The sequence below is a fragment of the Marmota marmota genome, unplaced genomic scaffold (genome assembly GCF_001458135.2).
Source record: "Marmota marmota marmota unplaced genomic scaffold, marMar, whole genome shotgun sequence".
Classification (NCBI taxonomy): Eukaryota; Metazoa; Chordata; class Mammalia; order Rodentia; family Sciuridae; genus Marmota; species Marmota marmota.
Window position 1 is genome coordinate 12001465 of NW_025999924.1, and position 21113 is coordinate 12022577.

At 32.7% G+C, this 21113-nt stretch overlaps 1 protein-coding gene across 1 annotated transcript in view; it reads left to right on the plus strand.

Annotated features, from left to right (window-relative positions):
• The window catches only part of Hcn1 (hyperpolarization activated cyclic nucleotide gated potassium channel 1), a 367370-nt gene that overhangs the window by 39100 nt on the left and 307157 nt on the right, over positions 1-21113 (plus strand). Inside the window, exon 2 of the mRNA XM_015497383.2 lies at positions 3088-3511. Coding sequence (XP_015352869.1) covers positions 3088-3511 — 424 coding nt within the window. The remainder of the gene's footprint in view (positions 1-3087; positions 3512-21113) is intronic.

Below are 21113 nucleotides of genomic sequence, written 5' to 3' on the forward strand. Positions count from 1 at the left end.
ATTGGAAAGATGATTTGGTCAATAAAATCTGTAAGACATAGAAGGGGAGAGCCTGGATAGCCAAGAGAAATTTTTAGAGCAAAGAGTCAGGAAGAGCAACTCGTAGACAGTTGGGTAAGAGATTCTCATGAGGTCAGTTTTCTGAAACGCTTCTTTGCTTAAACACAAAACAAAACAGAATTATATCCTATTTCCAGAATGGATAATAACTGTATTTTATTTGGCTACCCAAGGAATGAATCTTTTAATCAAAGAAAATGCAATATTATACAAAGACTATAACTAAATTTGTGTTTATGCTTATGAAATAGAGTAAATGATACTCTAAAGATATTATAAGAATTAATGGAGCTTCATATTGATACTGAATATCTAATGGCTTCAGTACTGCTAATAAAAAGCTATGGTATGGTGAACATTATTGCAATAATGTAGACTCGATGACACTTTATTCTTTTCATCTCTATTGACCAAGAAGAATGGCATATTAGTTTTCTTTCAAAAAAAGTTTCCACCTCAATGGCAGAAATACAAGAATGTCTGTTTTTCAATGTCTACTCCTGTAAAATTGTATTTCTTTTGATTACGAAGGAAGGATTAAAGGGTAGTGACTATACCAGCAACATCGCATGCCAGTTTATATGGGTCAGGTCCTTGAATTGCATATATCATTTTATTTAATCTTTTTAATCCGTAAAAGCTAAGCATTTGGTTCCCTAATAATCTTAATTTTGCAGATGAGAATATTTAGGATAGAGAATTTATGTAACTTACCTCCAACTTTGAACATCTCGTAAGACTTTCGTAAGACTTTCGTAAGACTTTCTGAATGAGGACAGCCACACTGGGAGTTGTGAGAGGCAAATGAATAAATACAACACATTGTATTTTAACTTTAAATGCTGAAAGAAATTTTTTTATTACATGTGAATATTGTGATGTGGTTATAATTTTTATTTTATTATTATTTTTACTTGATACAAAAGCATAAAAGTTGTACATATTAATGGAGTATCATGCAATACTGTAACATATTTTTAGGCGTGAGATAAAAAGAGTGTTGGTGATTGATTGGATATGGGATTGGGTAGATTCATGACCAGAACTTACTTAGGATGGCTCCAAAATTTCTGGCTTGCAAAGCACATAGAAAGTTGCTCCATTCCATGAGGAATGCAAGGGGAAGGGAAGAGTATGAGTTTGACTTAGTTATACTGTTTGAGATGAATGTGAGACATGCCAGGGGATAGATTTAATAGGCTGTTGGTTATGAGAATCTGGTGTCCTAGAAGACAGGAAAGAACCAGAGATAAAGCTTTTAGAGCCATCAGTTACAAAACAATCATTAAAGACATGGATAAATATATAATATTTTCCAAGGAGCATGTGTAGAATAGAAGATGAAAGGACTGTGTGATACCCAGGGGTAAAAAGCAGCCATCAAGGGGACAGCAGAGAGAGAAACTCATAGAAGAAATGGATAAGAGCATCTAGAAGTGAAAAATCCTCAGGGTACACATAATTTCATTTTTGAGCTCAATGATGTCATATCTTTGCAAAGCAGCTATTGCAATATTGCCTCACCTCTACATCTCTTTTCTGACCTTAGTGTATTAATGCCGCAGTTTGCATTTCCATTGAGAGAAGAAAAAAAATATTTCATTTACATTTTTAAATTTCTAGTGCATGAAGCATGATGTACAATTTACATGAGTATCTTAAACTTGCTCATAAATGTACAGGTAAATTTTGACAGGAGTAGTGGTGAAATCTTGAAAATAGCAAACCTTTGCAAAATCCTGGGATCAGAGACATGGGAGAAAGTGCCGATTACAGTTCTTTCTTATACTATTATTTTTATCCCAGGATCAGTCATAATTAAGGATAATAGTAACTTCAAAAGGCTTATGGAAATGTATAACTTACCAGGATGTAACTTAGTCTAAGTAGGGTAAATAATATAAAACAAATAATTAATTTTTGGTTAATAGACATTTATATCATAGAAGTTTACATTCTTTACACAGCAAAAAAATTTCAGAAGATAATACTTATTTCTAGGATAAAGCAAATCATGTTTCTAGAAATTATTTCATGATTAAACATTTGTTAGTTGATTTTTTTTTCCTTTTTATAAGAACATATTCATTGTAATAATTATAGATAGTTATTACTTGGTTGGTTAACTGCAATGTCAAAAGATTTTGAGAGAACCTTTATGAAAATAACATTATAATTATTTTTGATTAATATAAGCTATATAATTATGATTTTTCCCAATTTTAATGTAAGTTGATATGACTGTTCCAAAATGTAGTTAGGAATCATAGGCATATTCAAAGTAAAATTAAAAACTTTAAAGAAATAAATTATTTTGAAAAATAGCAAAATGTATTTAAGGTACCCCAAGGAACAAGTGATAAAAGTTCAGATTTTAGATAGATTCTAATTTCAAATCTGAAGTATAGTCTGTTCATTTCTTTTCTGCATTAGACCACAATTAATTCTCTTATTTCAAACAGAAGAAGAATAAAATATAAATATTTGGGAGTACTGCAAAACTATAAGCTATGTTAGGAACATGGCAGAGATGAACTAGTAGAGCAAAATTTTTAGAGCATTCTACTTATTACTGTTTATTCTAAACTACGATTGTAAATTTGACATACAACACATTCCCGAACATCTCTAAAATTTCTTCCCGAAGGCCATTTTTTAAAAAGGTAAAATCTTTTAATCTTACATTTTATCTTGTTTCCCTCTATATTTTGCATTAACAATATGAGAATTTCTCTTTTACCTCTTTACTAGATAAATAGGGGTTATGAGTATTTTTGAATTCTATTAGTATAATTTACTATACATTAATAATTTAATAATTCTATAATTATAATGCCTCAGTTTAGACAAACATTAGTTTCACTTAAAATTTAATGTGTAGCCATTGATTCAATTATAATGTTTAAAAATCATTTCTTTGTTCTCTGGCTTGTATATTTAACTGTAAATCTGTAATATTTTATGGGAGGAAGAGAATGAGCTGGTTATTTTCTACATCTGAAAATCTGATTTTTTTATTTGTTGTAGGTTTTATTGGGATTTAATAATGCTTATCATGATGGTTGGAAATCTGGTCATCATACCAGTTGGAATCACATTCTTTACAGAGCAAACAACAACACCATGGATTATTTTCAATGTGGCATCAGATACCATTTTCCTGTTGGACTTGATCATGAATTTTAGGACTGGGACTGTCAATGAAGACAGTTCTGAAATCATCCTGGACCCTAAAGTGATCAAGATGAATTATTTAAAAAGCTGGTTTGTGGTTGACTTCATCTCATCAATCCCAGTGGATTATATCTTCCTTATTGTAGAAAAAGGGATGGATTCAGAAGTTTACAAGACAGCCAGGGCACTGCGCATTGTGAGGTTTACAAAAATTCTCAGTCTCTTGCGCTTATTGCGACTTTCAAGGTTAATTAGATACATACATCAGTGGGAAGAGGTAAGTCACATCTTTTTTTTTAAAGCCACTATATTCTGATTTTTTATTATGACATTTTGAATATTAATGTGCTATATGTCATGAGTTATATGAAGTTTGAGTAGTAAAATTTATTTGAGTATTCTTTTTGGTACATAAGTTATGTATTTATATCTCCAAAAGATATAAGATCAAATACTGAATTTGGATCAACTGAAAACAATTAGTAATTATAAAAAACAATCTTATGCCAATTTAATATATTTAAAACAAATCCACTTTTTTATTCTAATCAATGCAAACTCTCTTTTACCTTGGAAGACTCTTTGAATCTAACTCGAATACAACAAGTGCCTTCTTTGGTAAAGATGTGTAGGGTCTGATTGCTAACCTGTGTATCAGGAGCTTAAAAAGATAGTGTGGTATATGTTTCCCATAATATTGACATCTCATTGAATTTGTGTTTGAAGACAATACATTGTTAATTCAAGTGTTTCCAAGTTGCATATATGAAGACTTTGATTTTAGAATAATACTTTTGCTTATTATTATGCTTTACCTACATTTTTAAAAATTATTATAGTTCCCTTTTATTAGTGTACTTTATAATACTGAAAAACAGCATACCCAGGAGGGAAATTACTACATAGGAAACATAAATAGTACAGTGAATAAATGGAGTGCCTCTGGCCAATCAGGCCCCTATTTTGCTGAATAAGGCACCTGCTGTTCTTAGGCAGTGGGTGGGACCAGAAAGAGTTCAGCCAACTGGAGTTTACAAAGGTCCCAGTCAAATGTACCATCATTAAGCAAATGAGTTTATGTGCCTACTTCCAGAGCCTGTATATTAACTTTTATTTTACTTTCTTTTCTTTCTAAATCTACCTTTTTGTATTAATTATAACCTGTATTTATTGTATGCATAAAAATGAAAGACAAAAATGCCTCTAGAGTCCCTAAACAGAACAATGAAAGCAGTGTACTGGCTGTGGATTGTTGCTTTGCTCCCTACAGAAAGACTTTTCAACATTTTAAAGAGAAATTATGCCTTTAAACAAGTCATGAAATGGAAGTTCTGTTTGCTTTCCGTGTGGCTGTGGCAATGTTTTGTGTGTTCTTGTCAATGACACTTTGGTTCACAGGATTTCAGAAAATGACTTACAATAATAAAACACTGCATAATACACGGATGAAAAGGCATAAAAATGGATGATTCTTAAAATATGGATATGGGATATCTTTAAAATCATATGAAACACATTTGAGAAATTAGATTCATCTTGTAACTTTTCTCTGTATAGCACATCTCATCTTAAATGGCATTAATGTTCAGTTTTCAAAAGTTGTTTCATACTAATTTAAGATTCATATTAAACCAAGATGATTCTTTATAGTAACACTCATACATATTGAGGGTTTATCTTATATCAATAAATATATTTGATTTTTTACTGAACCTTTCTAACAACCCAGTGAGGTAGACAGAACTTTTATCATCATTTTACAGATGAGGGCAATTATATACAGTAAGGAAACTTGCCTAGATTCACAGAGCTGGTAAGAGGTGGAGCTGGAATTCTAACCATGGCAACCTGACTCCAGAGTCAGTGTTTTTAACCTGAAAAATTATAAATGTTCTCATTATAACATGTACTCTTTTAATCATAAACACCTTTATATTTCACCATTTTATGGAACAAATAGCATGTGAGAAAAATTCACTGATATGAATAATCTGTCAATTAAAAAATACAGTAGGCAGTGTGACTAATTTTAATATCCTGTAGTTTTAACCCAGTTACCCTAGAGAATGGCAGCAGGATGAACAGATGGCATCCTATCAGATAAAATGGCAGGCCATGTGGTCAAGGAGGACACTCCTTAGCACAGATGCCCTCTGTTCTTGGCAGTAGTCACAGGCACCTAGATCTATGTAACATGTCAGGGTTTTAAAGATGCCATGATGTAATTCCGGAGCTTTGGCTTACTGCCATCGTTATTTTAAAATGCATTTTAATGTATAGTTACAAACATTTGGTAATCAAATGCTTTCAGGACAGAGTTGTGAACTGGCAAGATCTTTCTTATAAACAAATGATCCTGGAAACAAAGGAACAGTAAGTGCATCTAGCTGAAGGATGCATTCTTGATTATGTGATATGCTCATATACTCTTATGTATCATGGATGTTTAATTCTTGTTAGCAGTTAATAGTATTAAAATAGGAAGAAACAGAATTATAATCCAGAATTTAATACCTACACCATTCAAACCATAATCACAAAGAAACTTGAATGGCTCCCAAACTGGCAAATCTCGACCTGATTTTTATAAATGCCACCCGTATGTATTTACACTTAGAAATACAACAAATAAATCAAAAGTAGCTCTGGGAGCTTTTAGAATAAGACTAGAGAAGAAGATGTCTTGAGTTCACCCACATGTCTTTGAGTTCTGAGTGTTTTAGTATCAAGCTGGCTAATGCTAAATTCAGCAAATTTGGGGAAGTAATGTGTGAAGTCTGGAAGCTGCCACTGTTCTAAATGAATCATTCCCTAGGAAAGCAGCTATCTTCTATAGGAAACTGCTTGCATCTTCAACAATACTTTAAATTTTCTTTTCCCTAGTCTGAATTAGTTCAACTGAAAAGCAACAAGGAACTCTAAAGTGAGATAAAATAGAGAAATATTATCAATGAAATATGGAATGTTTAATACATAGCCTTTATGTTTTTTTTAAGTGTAGTGGTTAATATAGGAGGGAACAGCTTATTTGGACAACTGAATTATAAAATGCCATAGTGTGAAGCTGTCAGGATGGAGGCTGTTTTCACAAGTCAATTATGAAAGATCAATGTCTTTAGGATGCAAAAATAGAGCTCTCTGACACTAGACTGAAATTTTGTATATATTACCAGGTAAGGTGAAAATGTGAGGTCATTTAGATAAATCAGGCAAGAATATTCTTTTTCCAATAATTTTCAGAAAGCTGAGGTGAATCTTTCCCAATTTTAGTAATTTTGATAAATTATTCCCTTAATTCTTTGTTGTATTTCAGTAGTGACTGTGATCCAAGCCAGATTGCTACTTTGTAACCTGTCGGAAGGAGGACTAATTCTGTATGATCCTTCTAAAAGAGACATATGGCGAGGAAATCCTTGGAAATTAAATGGAATATTATTAACAATTTGTGACAATCACAAGCCACTGAAGAGATAAAGAGTAGATTAAGAGCTTAGTGAATAGGAAATCATTCAGTTGGTAAAAGTGAAGTGTCCTAGGAACCTCAAGTGCCCCAGCTGCTGATCTCAGTCATTTTGTCAAAGGGAGGTGACCTTTGACCTTTTTAGAGATTAAGAAAACATTAATTCCAAAGAGAAATACCACTTTGTAATGCTACCTATTTGTAGGATTTCTTTTTAGTGTCATAGAAAAAATGTAAATACCTCATGGGTAGTATAGAAGTGTGGGAAAATGCACCACTATACATAACTTTGGCTTTATAACACGGAGGTTTTTAATTTTATCTTTTATTTCTCATTCTATCTCTTCCATATCCCTGTGTAGATTTAGACATATCACAATTAACTGCATACGTTTTTGAGGCAGAAAAGAAGACTGATCTTCTTATATGTCTGTAGCAATTTCAGCTGAATAATATAATTTGAACATTGCCATGCTTTTCTAGCAACTAATATTAGATTTCTATGTTGGTTTAGACATAGTCATATCTATAAATTATGTTTAATGACATAGCATTAATAAGAAAATTGAGGGCACTGGGAGCTAATACAGACTTTAGTTTTTATCGCTGGTCAATTTTAGCATTTAAATGGTTTAGATTAGAAACTAACTCTTGTTACAAGTTGCCTAGCTATAATTATTTGGTTTATATTTTAACTACTTTAATCTTTTAGAAACACATAAACTTAGAACATTTATCATAAGCAAACAGTGATATTTTCCTAAACCTGCTCTACACTAGAACTCAGAGAGGCTCCTTTTGCCCATCACATCAAATCTGTGTTTCTTTGCTATTCCCTTAAAGCCCTCCAGCATACCACTTCCCTGTCTTACCACTGTCACTTCATATTTCCACCAAAAAAATCTTTTCCTTTTGTTTTTAAGTTTTGCAATGCTTTTTGCAAAGAATGACTCTTTCTTCTATAATTTTGCTTGTGCGTTACACCTCAGATTTGGAAGCCTGTTTTTATTTTCAATAAAACTCAGACTCAAACTCATGTCCAGAAACTATTCTACATGAGTGGACTAAGTTCCACATTAGTATTTGATACTGAAGAATTCTACTGGCTTTGCATGCATTTGTTCATGATATTAAGTAATGTTTATTTTCTGTTTTCTTGCTGGACACAAACCTGTATAGGAAACCATTACGATAAATTTTGTCCTTGTATCACCTTTCTATTCATACAATGTTCTAAACATAATAGATAATCAGAGCGTGTCTATTCACTAAATGCATGACAATCTTTTGTGTTCTAAATCCACTAAATAATTATAAAGGAACACACATTCTTCACTCCTAAGCATTTATTGGGTAGTGTCTATTTATAGGTGTTGTACATGAGAATACAATGTGGATGGCAGTTTTGAAGGAAAAGAAGGCATGTGAGTAAATAATCATAGATAGTATAGTCAGCAGTGGCATAAAGGAGGGAGTGAACAACACAGTTTCTCACATGAGAAGAGGCTGTCAAAGACACTTGAACTGAATTTTAACTGATGTCTGGATTGCCAAGTTGAGCAACTGTGTCAGGCAGAGGAGTGTATTGCAATAAAATACAAGGTATAGGCAACCTAGCACAGTAGCTGCATATGTCCAGGGTGAGTTTGGAAGTATAGACTGGAATTTGTGCTAATAATAGACTTAATAAGGTGTTATTAAGGCATTTTAGGCAGGGGATTTGCATTTTAGAGTGTTACAGAGTGGAGGGGCCTGGAGGCTGCTTAGGATAAAGCTAATACTACCAGTGAGGAGAGAGGATTATCACTTTCTCATAGTTTTTGCATATAGTTAATGTCCAGCAGGATACTTTTTTGAAAAGTTAAAAGGAGGTTTATATTTACCAAGTACCCTTGCCCTTGAAATGTGTGTATTAATGAATACATTATGTATTGTAATGAATACAATATGTATTAATGATACATAAGAAGTCTACTTTGTAGTATTTTATGACTTCAATTATCAAATATATTGGAGATTTTGATTTTTCTGAGAGGTGAAATGAATCCTATACTAGAAATTTATGATGTAGGTGTTTATTTCAACTGTGCCTTTATTTTTTATTTGATTTAGGAAGAACATGTAAAGTGACTTTTTATGCCTACAAACAACTCAACTTTGAAGTTCAAATGAGATATTTAAATATTAACATGTCTGTAATATAAATATAATAGTCATGATGACATCATAGAATAGCATATCTATTGTCATTAACATTCCTTACATAGGTGTGAATGGCCTGATATTTTCTTAAGACAAATATTGATTCTGCTAAACACCACTAGGTGTCCTCTATCAGTTATGTTACTTCAGGGTTATTCTATAATACTAAAGTTATCCTTTTTGAAATTATTCATTTAAACTCTTTGAATTGCTTATTTATTTCTAGAAAAAAAATAAATGGCTGGTTGGTCACATATGTAAAACTAGTTTCTATCAGTACTTTCTTCCCAGGGTAAAAAAGTTCTAAGTTCCTTCTCTCAAAGAATAATTTGTATTCTGGGAGAACTGTTTCACTATGATGCTGTAGGTTTTTGAAAGTGATATTTTAACAGACACATTTAACTGAAATGTGATGTGATGAGTCCCTTTGTATATGAAATGTTAACTCAAGGTAATCATGAAGAGATTAAGAAGATATGCTTATATGTGAATTAAGGAACCTTATTTTACAAATGTGCTTTGGTCAATACCCTGAGGTAGATTTGTATAATCCCAATACTTTTGACATGGAAATCTCATTTAATGCTAGAATACAAAATCCAATTTGAAATATTCTGGTGTCTTATTTTAAGATTAAAATATTGAACTTTCTTAATGCTCCATGATTGGCCCATTCTGCATTCTGATTTTGCATGGGTTTCCATACTCCATGGTTATATATTGATGACAATCAGATTTATGTCCAATGTTTCAAAGCTGTGTACCTTGATTTCACAAGACTGACATCTCTATAAAGATATCCATGCACTTCATCTCAGTATGATCAGTTTTCTTTCATGGTTCTTCCTTCCCCTTGTTTCCTGTTGCTCAAGTCAGAAGTCTGATAGGGATACTTGAATTCTACTTCTTTTTTAATCTCCACAGCCAGTAATAATCAAGTTCTACTGACTCTACTTCCTGAATATGGTTTGAATCATTTTTCTCCTTCACTTGATTGTCTTAGTAGTGTCCTAGTCCAAACCATTTTTATTGTCTCTCATTTGGATTTCTATAATAAACTCATAACTTTATTCTTGCTTCTCTTCCCAGAGATGCCAAAGTGATCTTTTAAGAATAAATGTTACCATATTAACCACCTTATAAAAATATTTCTGTAACTTTTTTTTATTACCATTAAGATAAAATCCAGTATTCAAGACCCTTTAAAATCTGATTCTGACAAGACTCTCACTTCAACCCAGGAAACTCTTTGCTCATTATTCTTCAGCTATGTTGAATCTCTTTAATTTGTCAAATAAGCTGTTTTAAATTCTTTCCATGTGTTGTTCATTTTTCCTAGAACATTGTTCCTTTCACCAGCCCCAACTTATCCATCACATTTTAGCTGAAGCATCACTTTCTTGAGATGAAAACAACTAATCTCTTAAAGTTGGTTCCATCTGTAGAACCGACTTATAGATCTGGCATATTTCCTTGTGATTTTTCTTTGTACCACTCATTGCTTTTGTAATTTCTCTTAAAATGTGCTTTTCTAACTATATTCTGAATTTCAGAAAGGGAAAGACCACTGTTTTACTCTATCTTCAGCTCCTAGTGTAGTATCTGGGAAATAACAGAACATAAGAATACATGCTATTCACCAATGGGGGGAAAAGCATGTAAATAAACAGAAGGAAGTCCAGAAGAGTAGAAAAGGGGGTAACTGGGGAAGGGAATAGGGGAGAGAAAAATAAAGTAGGCGGAATGAACTGGAGCAATTTATGCTATGTGCGTATATAGATATGTCAGAATGAATTCTACTAATATGTATAATCATAATGTACTAATAAAAACACAAAAATAATGTATTCAAAAAGAGTTAAATTATGCCTTCAAGGGAACTTCAATTCAGTAAGAAACATGCAAGCATATAGACACCAATAATAGCAAAACAAACAAACAAACAAAGAAACAACTCCACAGATAAACAATAGAGTGGCTTGAATCCAATATTAGAAGCATTTATGGCATAGACAAAAAAGCAAAAGAGAAAGACACTGTGTATGAGCATGTGGTAGAGTGTATAATAGGGCTTCTAGGAAATAGATGCTGAATGTGTCTACTTTTAAATATAAAGGTGAAAGTATATGTGTTAAGCCTGAGAAGTATGCAAGAGATTTAAAAGTCATGGAAAAGATAACCAATTTTGTCATTGATAGCATGTGAATGATTATAATGTTCTGCCCAAACTTGAAGAATTGTTTTGAGGTTTAAATGAGATGTTCTTGTTTATCATACTCTGAAACCATAAAATCTGCAGAAAAAAATTTATTATTATTAAAACTGTTTCTTCTAATCTAAATTAATGAGCTCATCTGTTTATCTTTTATTGTGTCTACTCCTCTTTCAAACATTGGAAGCATTAAAAATGCTATCATACATCATTTTTGCTCCAAAATATACCAAATGAAAAAATGAAGCAGCACATGAATCAGACTAATTCAGGACACAGTACCTTTAGTCTCACAATTCATGATGTTTTCTGGATAAATGCTTAGTCTTTCCCTTTTTTGTGCATGTAGATGCAATACATATATGACTTCTGCTATTTAAGACTCATCTATGTACTATTAGAGTGAAAGCTGGGGATGTCATTGGTTTGTGAATGCTGGAAACACAATTTGTCGTGTGCCTCTTGTTAAAGTCTGCTTCTACTGCCAGGGTGTTTTATAATAAACATGTGTTTCTTTAATTATCTAAGTAATTTTCCTAGTGGAACAGGTCAGTTTGGTTGGCTATGCACAGTGCATCTGTCTAAAAACAAGAAGGAAGTGATGAGACAATACTTATGTTGAAAAATGGCAACCAAGAGTATTTTGTTATGTGTAATGAGGTGAAATTAAAGTGATCTCAGAAGGAAACGTTAAATATCATTATCTAGTCATAAAGGGAAAATAGATGCTTTTATTGTCAATTTTTAATAAATCAGTCTTCCACTTGTTCTAATACAATATCAAAAGTATGTTTTATTAATTTGAAATGCTTGGACTATACCTGAATAAAAAGAAAAAGTTAATTCACAGTTAATCGGGCAAAGCATAATATTTGAGGTATATCAGAAATTGTCATATTAAGTCATTTTTCAAAGGAGTTATAACCATGTGATGAAAGCTCAAGAATAAATAAATTTAGAACCCTCCAATTGCACTGGGTAATGGCTGAGAAAGACCTACTTTGACTTCTCTTTCTTGCTGATGTATGCACTTTGGATTTTGTATTGTAGGAGTCGTGTCTTAGTGTGAAAGGAAATACATGTGGTTGGTTATATAATTCCGATGGCTATTTTGAGTTAAGTCTGCCATTTAGGCCATTTTTTTTAAACAGCTAAAATCTCTTCTCATTGCATCTTAAAGTGAAAGTAGACACGGAGTAAGGATTTTGGAGACTAGTTTCTGGGCTCCTGATCATTCCAAGCATTTGTGAAATAAGGAAATACTAGCTATTCTGAAAGAACCTTATCCAAGTCAGGGGTTTGGGAATCAGAAAGGGTTTACCCATGGAGACTGGCCCTGGGAGAGGATATTTACAATAACGTATAGTTTTGTCAATGTGCTGCTTTTCTAGTTGTTGTGAAATTATAATTTAGATAAACATATAAAACCAAGTGAATTCAGAATCCTAAAATGAGTTAGGATGTACCTTGTACAAGTCACTTGCAGACACTTTCTATTTCAAAATGTGAATGATGACTTCCATGAAGGTTCTGAGGTTGTTTTAATAATCAGAAGGAAATTTATATTGAAGTGCTTTGTGAATTCTAAAATTGAAAGTTAAAAAGCATATTTGTATAAGATATAACTAACCTGTTAAATTTGTTTGCTGATTCTTTCACAAATCTATGAAAGAATGAAATTTGTACCTTTTTAAGTATTCTAGACCGTCTCTGAGAATAAAAAAAAGCAAAGGTCATATATACTTTGAAATTTAGAATTGAGAAGCTGTAACTACCTAATGTTGTATAGCAGTAATGTTTGGGCAATCAACTAACTCTGGGCAGGTGGGTTTCTTAGTGTGGGAATTAGTTGTCCTTTGTGTGAAAATATTCATGTCATAAAGCTGAGGAGAAGGATAACTATGTAGTTTAGCTCCTTCCAATTGACTAGCAATGAATCACAAGCATTTCAAATCACAGGTTTTAATAACATTACCAATTAAAATGTTTTCCCACTTTTGAGTAGTCTGAAATTTAGAAAAATGTAGCTTAGAAAATCTTTAATCTGATACAGTTTTACTTCCCCATCTTCTTCTGCATACATTGATTGCAGAAGCAAAGCAATTTTGTAATAACAGTGATTACCAATGAAGGGAAAGAGTTATTGAATAATTTCTGGATTTGTGATGTTTTAGCCTTACATAAATTTTTTGACTTTAGAATACTGTTAGAACAAACATAGATTTCAAAATTATGTATTTATTCACTCTCTTGACTTCAAGGACAGGTTATGTAATGAATTCTTGAAGTTCTAAGTGATTAGTTTCCTACTCTCAGATATTTCTTTGGACTTGTGACATCAGTGACTAAAATTTCACAGCAAAATGATTCATTTATATTTCAAGGTTTTCACAGTTTCAAGAGTGTCCAGTGAAACCTATAAGCCATTAGTAGACAATATCCCAGCAAGCTCTTGGTTAACAGGTAGCTAAGAATAGTTCTTTATTCAACAAGGGAAGGTAGGTGAATATGAGTAGCACAATCAGCAAGAGACTGCGCATCTGTGAGAGAGATTCTGCCAGGACATAGGCAGTTCAGATAAGCTGGCAGAGATGGCCAGAGGACACAAGTAAGGGATATAGAAAAAAATCATTTCAGTTTTACTAAAACCTCCCCTGCTGCCAAATTATCATCATTTGCCTGATGTCAGAGACAAATGCTTCAATGTTTCTAAGCATTATTGGGATTTACTAACTAAATCATCCATTCCCCTTCCCATTTAATTGAATCATTAGTTTAGATATTCCAAAAATCATAAGATGACTCTATGGCTATAAATTAAAAAAAAAAAATCTCAGTAAGCACATGTTCCAAGAAAATATTACTGTTTTTGAAAGAATTCGGTATAGTAGCACATTTCTTTCTTTTTTCTTTTTTTTATTGGTTGTTCAAAACATTACAAAGCTTTTGACATATCATATTTCATACATTAGATTCAAGTGGGTTATGAACTCCCATTTTTACCCCAAATACAGATTGCAGAATCACATCGGTTACACATCCACATTTTTACATAATGCCATATTAGTAACTGTTGTATTCTGCTACCTTTCCTATCCTCTACTCCCCCCTCCCCTCCCCTCCCATCTTCTCTCCCTACCCCATCTACTGTAATTCATTTCTCTCCTTGTTTTTTTCCCATTCCCCTCACAACCTCTTATATGTAATTTTGTGTAACAATGAGCTTAACTGTATAATTTTATACAACAAGCTAACATTGTATATCCAATTGTATACAAGCCTCACTAAGTAAAAACCTAGGCAGATTAATATTTCATTGATCTACACAAATTTATGCCTTTGTATTGTCATCATATATAGCATTTAATCAATTATATTATATATGTGTCATATAAAAGGAAATCAACAAACCTAATAGATAAACATGCATTTCCAACTGTTGTAAATCATTGAAAGGAAGATTTCAAGAATGATTCTAAATATTCATCTTAGCTCAGTTGGAGACACCTCCACAATGACTTGTGACATCTTCTAAGAGAGCAGTAGTGGTCACATTTGGGCTGAATTTTGGATTGAATTTTGGTCTGTTGAAACCAAAGGGGTATTACATATGCTATATTAAAAGTTGCAATTTTAATTTGAGTTTTACAAATAGAAAAAACAATTTTATTTAAAATAATGTCAATACTGTTCTGAATTTGCAAAATGACTTCTCTGTAATCGAATATGAAATATTCATTTGTGATGAAATCAGGCAAACTTAAAAAATATCCTTAAACATTGGAAGTTTTTTTTTTTTTTTTTTCTCTTTTTAAAATTACCAAAGAACACTGTACTTCAATTTCAGAGGCAGGCTTATAAAGTTTGTAATCAGTCTGAGGGAATGTAACAACAACAAAATCTAATTTCTTTACCTATTTATCTCTCTATTTCTAGGGTATGGATACTCTTATGAGAGACATGTAACCAAAAAAATGTGATTTTTCAAGTACTGAGAGAACAATTAGAAATGCCTAACATATTCCAAGAAACTGAGTTGCATTCAGAAACTTGAGGGACCAAGAGCAAATGAATTATTCTGTACTTAGGAAAACACCAGTCCCATTCAAAATCCATTTGTCTTCACATTTTCCAGGGAGTGTGTTATGTCATTCATTTTCCGTGTACTGCCTGGATTCTTATTGCTGCCAAGTCACTTGTAACTTCTGTGACTGTTAGGGTTATTGTTGAAGCTATGCCCAGATGAATCCATGCATTAATAGATTCCACATGCAAAACGAATGCATTCCTTCCTCCAAAATCTATGGTCAAACATCTCTTCAAAGGTACTGTTGTTTATTGATGTTGTTTTTATTGTTGTTGTTTCTCTTGTTTTCAAGAGAAACAGCCGGCAGAGAAATTACCCAGAATCTCAGGTTAGATAACCATGCAGATTCTTCTAAGAAGTGAGAGATCAGAGGATCCAAGATATAATTAATACTCTTAGGAAATCGATACCTTTCCTTCTGACCTGAGAAAGCAAGTTCCTGCTAAGACTGAGTTTCTTCTATGATATTTTTTTTTCTTCAAGGAAGCAGATTTTCCCCTGAACTTCCTCCTCTGTCACATTTTCCATTAGAAGATTTGCTAATAAAGAAATGCCAGCAAAATATCTACAAGTAATCTCTTATTATAACTGTGAGAAAACAAATATAATTCCCTTATCAGGACACACACACACCACACTGGAGCCTTAACACAGGGCCAAAGAAGTTCCATTTCAGGGAACCTGGATACTATATATTATTTTGTTTATTGACGTGAAAGATGGAGTATTGAGGGTGAAGAAACAAGTGTTATCCATCTGTTTTAGTCATATTTGTGTGACTGTGACTGGAAACCTCTAACAAAAACAAATTAGAGGATGAAAGGTTATTTTGGCTCATGGTTTCAGAGATTCAGTCCATACTTGTCTAATTCCATAGCTCTGGGCTAGAGGCAGATCACCATGGTGGAAAGGCAAGGTGGAGGAAAGCTACTCAGTTCATGGCCCTTTCAGGCAGCAAAGAGAGAGGGTAGGGGAAGAGCCATAGGGAAGATATACTCTTCCAGAGCATGCCCTTGGTGACCCACATCTTCCAGCCATACTCCATCTGCCTACAGTTACCACCCAATCAGTCCATTAAAACTAGAATGGATTGATTAGCTTATAGTCCTAATGATCCAACCATTTTACCCCTGAATATACCTGTATTCAGAGAAGATTTTGTGGGACAATTCATATCCAAACAATAGCAACATTCCTTGTTTGGAGAACCATTGATTTAATCTATTGGCTACTTTGTTTCATTTTGTCTTCAAAAACAGAAACCTCCCTCCAAAAGGGAAAAAAAAAAAAAAACCCCACAACACTTGTAAGGAAAAAAGAAAGGCAATTAAGATGATTAAATTCAAAATTCAAGAATAAACAACTGCCAAATTGGCAAAATATTATACTCATTTTGCAGAACCAAACATCAGATAAAATATTTTTCTTTGTACCTAATATAAATCTCTAGGTGATAATTTATTTTGTTCAATTATTTTACTTAACATGTAAAGTGAATGTTAGTTATTCTTGAACATTTTATCTCAAATTAATGCTATGAAAATTTTCCAAAAGGAAAAAAATATTTTTTTCCAAATAAAACCATTGATATAGATTTTTCAGCTCAGTTATACAAAGCATGTTATTGTTGCAAACCTGAAGTTGCAAAATAAAATCAAGATGTCCTAAATATTGGAGAGTATTACCCTCCAGCTCTGGGAGTTTTCAGAAATCTTGATCAGCATCCTCCAGTGTGTGATCTGTGAGTTGTTAATTGTTTCCTGGAGACAACTGTTTTCAATATTGAAAGTGTTATTCAGGTTAAGATATCTAAATAGTGTCTCACAAAGGTCTATACATTGCTCCCACTATGCATCCATCATGGGTGAATTAGCAGTCCAGCTCATTCTTACCTTACACGCATGTTGACTGACTGAAGAGCTTCCACTATGACCCCTGCAAATCATTTTGACAGGGAGTAAGATAGCTGTAGGATCTTGATGTGCGACTGAATGATTGGACTCACAATTAATATATGTCACTTCTTATAACTCTTTGGCCAAAATTTGTCACATGACCTCACTCAACCTCAAGAAATTCAGAAATAATAATTCTACTATGTTCCCTAAAGGCAGAGAACTGGAGCTATTTGCTTAATAGTAGTACTACCTCAATAGTTGGAATATCTGAGAGATGGAGACAAGGTATGTCCTGAATGGATCATTAAATTTTCTTGTGGCTTACTTGCAAAAAACTTGAATCTATTACAATAAGAAAACCAGCTCAATCTCTGTTTTTCTCTTATGAATGCTTTTAGTCTTAGATATATGTCTACCTAGCTAATGAGGGCAGGATGAAGCAAATGTACCCTATTTTTATGATGCAGTCACTGCATTGTTCATTAATTCATTAACTTATTTACCCATTCTTGTATTTATTATTTATATATACATATATATGTGTATATGTATGTATGTGTATATATATATGAAACTCATACTGTATGCCATGCATATAGATTAAATAGTGCATAAAATAGTTTTCATTCTTAGTCTAGTAATATGAGTAAAATAAAAAGCAGTTAAAATAAAGTGTCCTGTGATGGGGAAAATTACAGTGTTCTCTGTGAGAATGTCTTACAGTTTTGGAAGCTTCAGAAGGTTTCTAGCAGGGAGTGATACCTGAATGAGTAAGACTTAGGGAATAAAGAAAGAATGATGTCACATCTAATGGGATATTTCTTAAACAAAAAGACATAGGAGTGCTTTTTTTTTTTTTTTTTTTTTTTTAAGAAACTTAAGTCCATGTAGCTTGGGCATATACAGATGAGACATACACTATTTACTCTGGCCCCAAGATAGTCTAAGTATTTAAATATTCAGATAATTAAGCCCTAAAACTACCTTATGAAGTAGGTAGTATCATTATTATCATAAACAGAAGCTGAAGCAGAGGGAGATAACAAAATGTCCAAATTGCACAGCCAGTATATGACATTGCAAGGATTTAAACCTATGCTTCATTGTAAAATCTTAGCAAATATGTGTGCTCGGTCTGTCTGTATATTTCTCTGCTTAAATAAGACTGAAAATAACAAGCACAAAGTTTGGAAAAGAGGCAGCATTTGAGGCAGCCCCCAATAAGTGGCATATGCTTCGATTTAGAAAAGAGATGAGATGCTAGGATGTCAATGGTGGTGCTACCATATGCCCCTTTCCTATGCTCATATGATTCTAAGAAAAGCCAATGGACATTCCTACAGTGACCTTTGGGAACTGGCACCTACCCTCTATTACCCCCTTAGGCTGCCTGTTGGGTATATCAATTATAAATTAGTATTTCTTGAGTATATCAATTATAAAGTAGTCTTTATTTTACTTAGTTCTTGTATGTGAATTCAACCTTAATAGGATCTTAAATAACCTCATTAATGGAAGTACCAATTTCTAAGCTTCAAAACATCAGATGTAATGTGAGTTTAATAATTAATTAGTGTTGATGAACAGTTGCATTATTTAATTTCCTTTTCCCCCTGCATATTAAAAAGAAATACAATGCATAATTTTTAGATCTTTGCCTGATCAGATAGGGGTTATAAATAAATGTATGATAAAATTCAAATAATTCTTTTTTAAGGAAATTTTATCATACTGAAATCATGAGAACACTGAAATATAGTCATTAAAGTGTAGCTTAAAATATATCCATTTTTCTTAGAATGTATTACTTTTGTTTGGATTTTATTTTATTTTGTATGGATTTTATTTTTCAAATAATTCAGACTGAAAAGTACTTAAAATTAATATACTTAGGATTCTTAGACTATTTTGCCTATTGAAGCTATTTAACTTATTCAATATAGTAATATAGTGTTTTTTTTTTCCCCCAGTGCTGGGCATTGAACTCAGGGCCACATGCATGCTGGTCAAGTACTCTATTGCTGAATATCTTCCCCAGCTCAGGATTCTTGGACTATTTATAATTAAAACTAGCTGAGCACAGTGGCACATACCTCTAATTCTGAGCTGGGAAGATGAGGCAGGAGGATCATGAATTCAAAGGCAGTCTCAGAAAAAAGCGAGGTGCTAAGCAATTCAGCGAAACTCTGTCTCTAAATAAAGTGCAAAATAGGGGTGGGAATGTAGCTCAGTGGTTGAGTGGCCCTGAATTCAATCCCTAGAATGCCCCCCTCAATATATATAATTAATATGACCACTATTATATCAGCTTTGAGTTTTATGCCTTACTCCAATTTATGAAGATATGTTTAATTGCTCTGAAGATGATCTATCTTAGTAAGTATTCTACATCACTTAAAAATGTGTTTCCTGATGTTATTGGTTGGAATGTTCTACAATGGTCATTTAGGACAAATTTAGTCAACAATGTTATGCTCTTATTTACAGTGTTTTATATCCTTACTGATTTTGTGACTACTTAGTCTGGCAATTCTTGAGAGAGGAGTATTAAAATATTCAACTAGAATTTTGAAGTGGTCCAGTTCTCTTTTCGGTTCCATCACTTTTTATATTTGATTTAAAGCTGTGTTATAGTTTCTTGCATAGTTAGGATTTCTAGGTCTTCTTGAATGATTGCCTTCTTTGTCACTATAAAAGACTCTTTACAGCTGTTGTCTGTTTTGTTGGATATCAACATAGCCACATTGTCTTCATTTGTTTAATGATCACATGGTATGCCATTTTTCATATTTGATTTCTAGCCTCAGTGTTTAGAGTTTCTTATGAACAGCATATAGTTACATCTTAATTATCAAATCTAAAAAAAACTCTGCCTGTCTTTTAATTGAAATAATCCTTTTAAATTTAATATTTTCATGGATGAATTTGGTTTTAAATTTACTCCTATTGGTATTTATCTGTTCCTATTATCTGTCTTCTCTTATTTTTTAATTTCCTATTTCCTTTTATCTGACTCTATTTCATCTCCTTTCTTGCATTAGTAACTGTGCCTCATTTCTCCCCCAGTGCTTGCTGAGATTTATAATAAGCATCTTTGTCTTAAAACAGTCCACCTTCAAATAACATTAGACCACTTAACATACAGTATGTTTCCATTATAAACTTTATATTTCCATTGTTCTCCCTACTTGCCTTTGTGCTATTATTAACATATGGTTTATTCCTATTTTGTTATAAATAACACAATTTTGAAATTATTTTTGCTTTAATCTGACAATTATCTTTTAACATATTTTATTTAAGTGGAAAATTTGTCTTTACATCTACTATTGCCACTGTTTTTCATTTCTTTATGTAAACAAAGATTTTCATTTGGTCTCATTTTCCTTTCATCTGAAAATTTTCCTTTTACATTTCTTGTAGTGGTGGTCTGCTGTCTAGTTCCCTTACTTTTTCATGTCTGAGAGTCATTCTTTTGTCTTGATTTTTGAAAAGTATTTTTGCTGCATATGGGATTTAAGGAGACATTTTTTTTTCCTTTTTGATAGTTTAAGATACCACTAATTTTTTTTTTGTTGGCATATATAGTTTCTGATGAGAAATCTAATGTCATTCTTTTTCTTTGTCCCATTGTATATGACTTTTTCCCTCTGTCTACTGTTAAGAATTTTTATTGTCACTTTGAACAGTGTGATTTTATGTGCTTTAGTATGGGTTTTCTTTGTGTTTATTCTACTTGGAGTTGATTGAGCACCCTGGATGTGTGGGTTTACTGTTTTCATTAGTTTTTAAAAATGCTGCTGCTACTTCTTCAACATGTATTCATTTTTGTCTGCTTTCCTGATGATTCTTTTATTGGCCTTGGTAGTGACTTCTCATGCATGTGCATATCGGTCCTTAGCCAAAAACTTGAAGGGTTCCCTCTGTCTTTGTGCTCCCTCTCTGTGCAGCTGCTTTAGCTGTTAATTCCCTTCATGACTTTGCTCTCTAGACTCCATCTCTCAGCTCAGCCCTACTGTT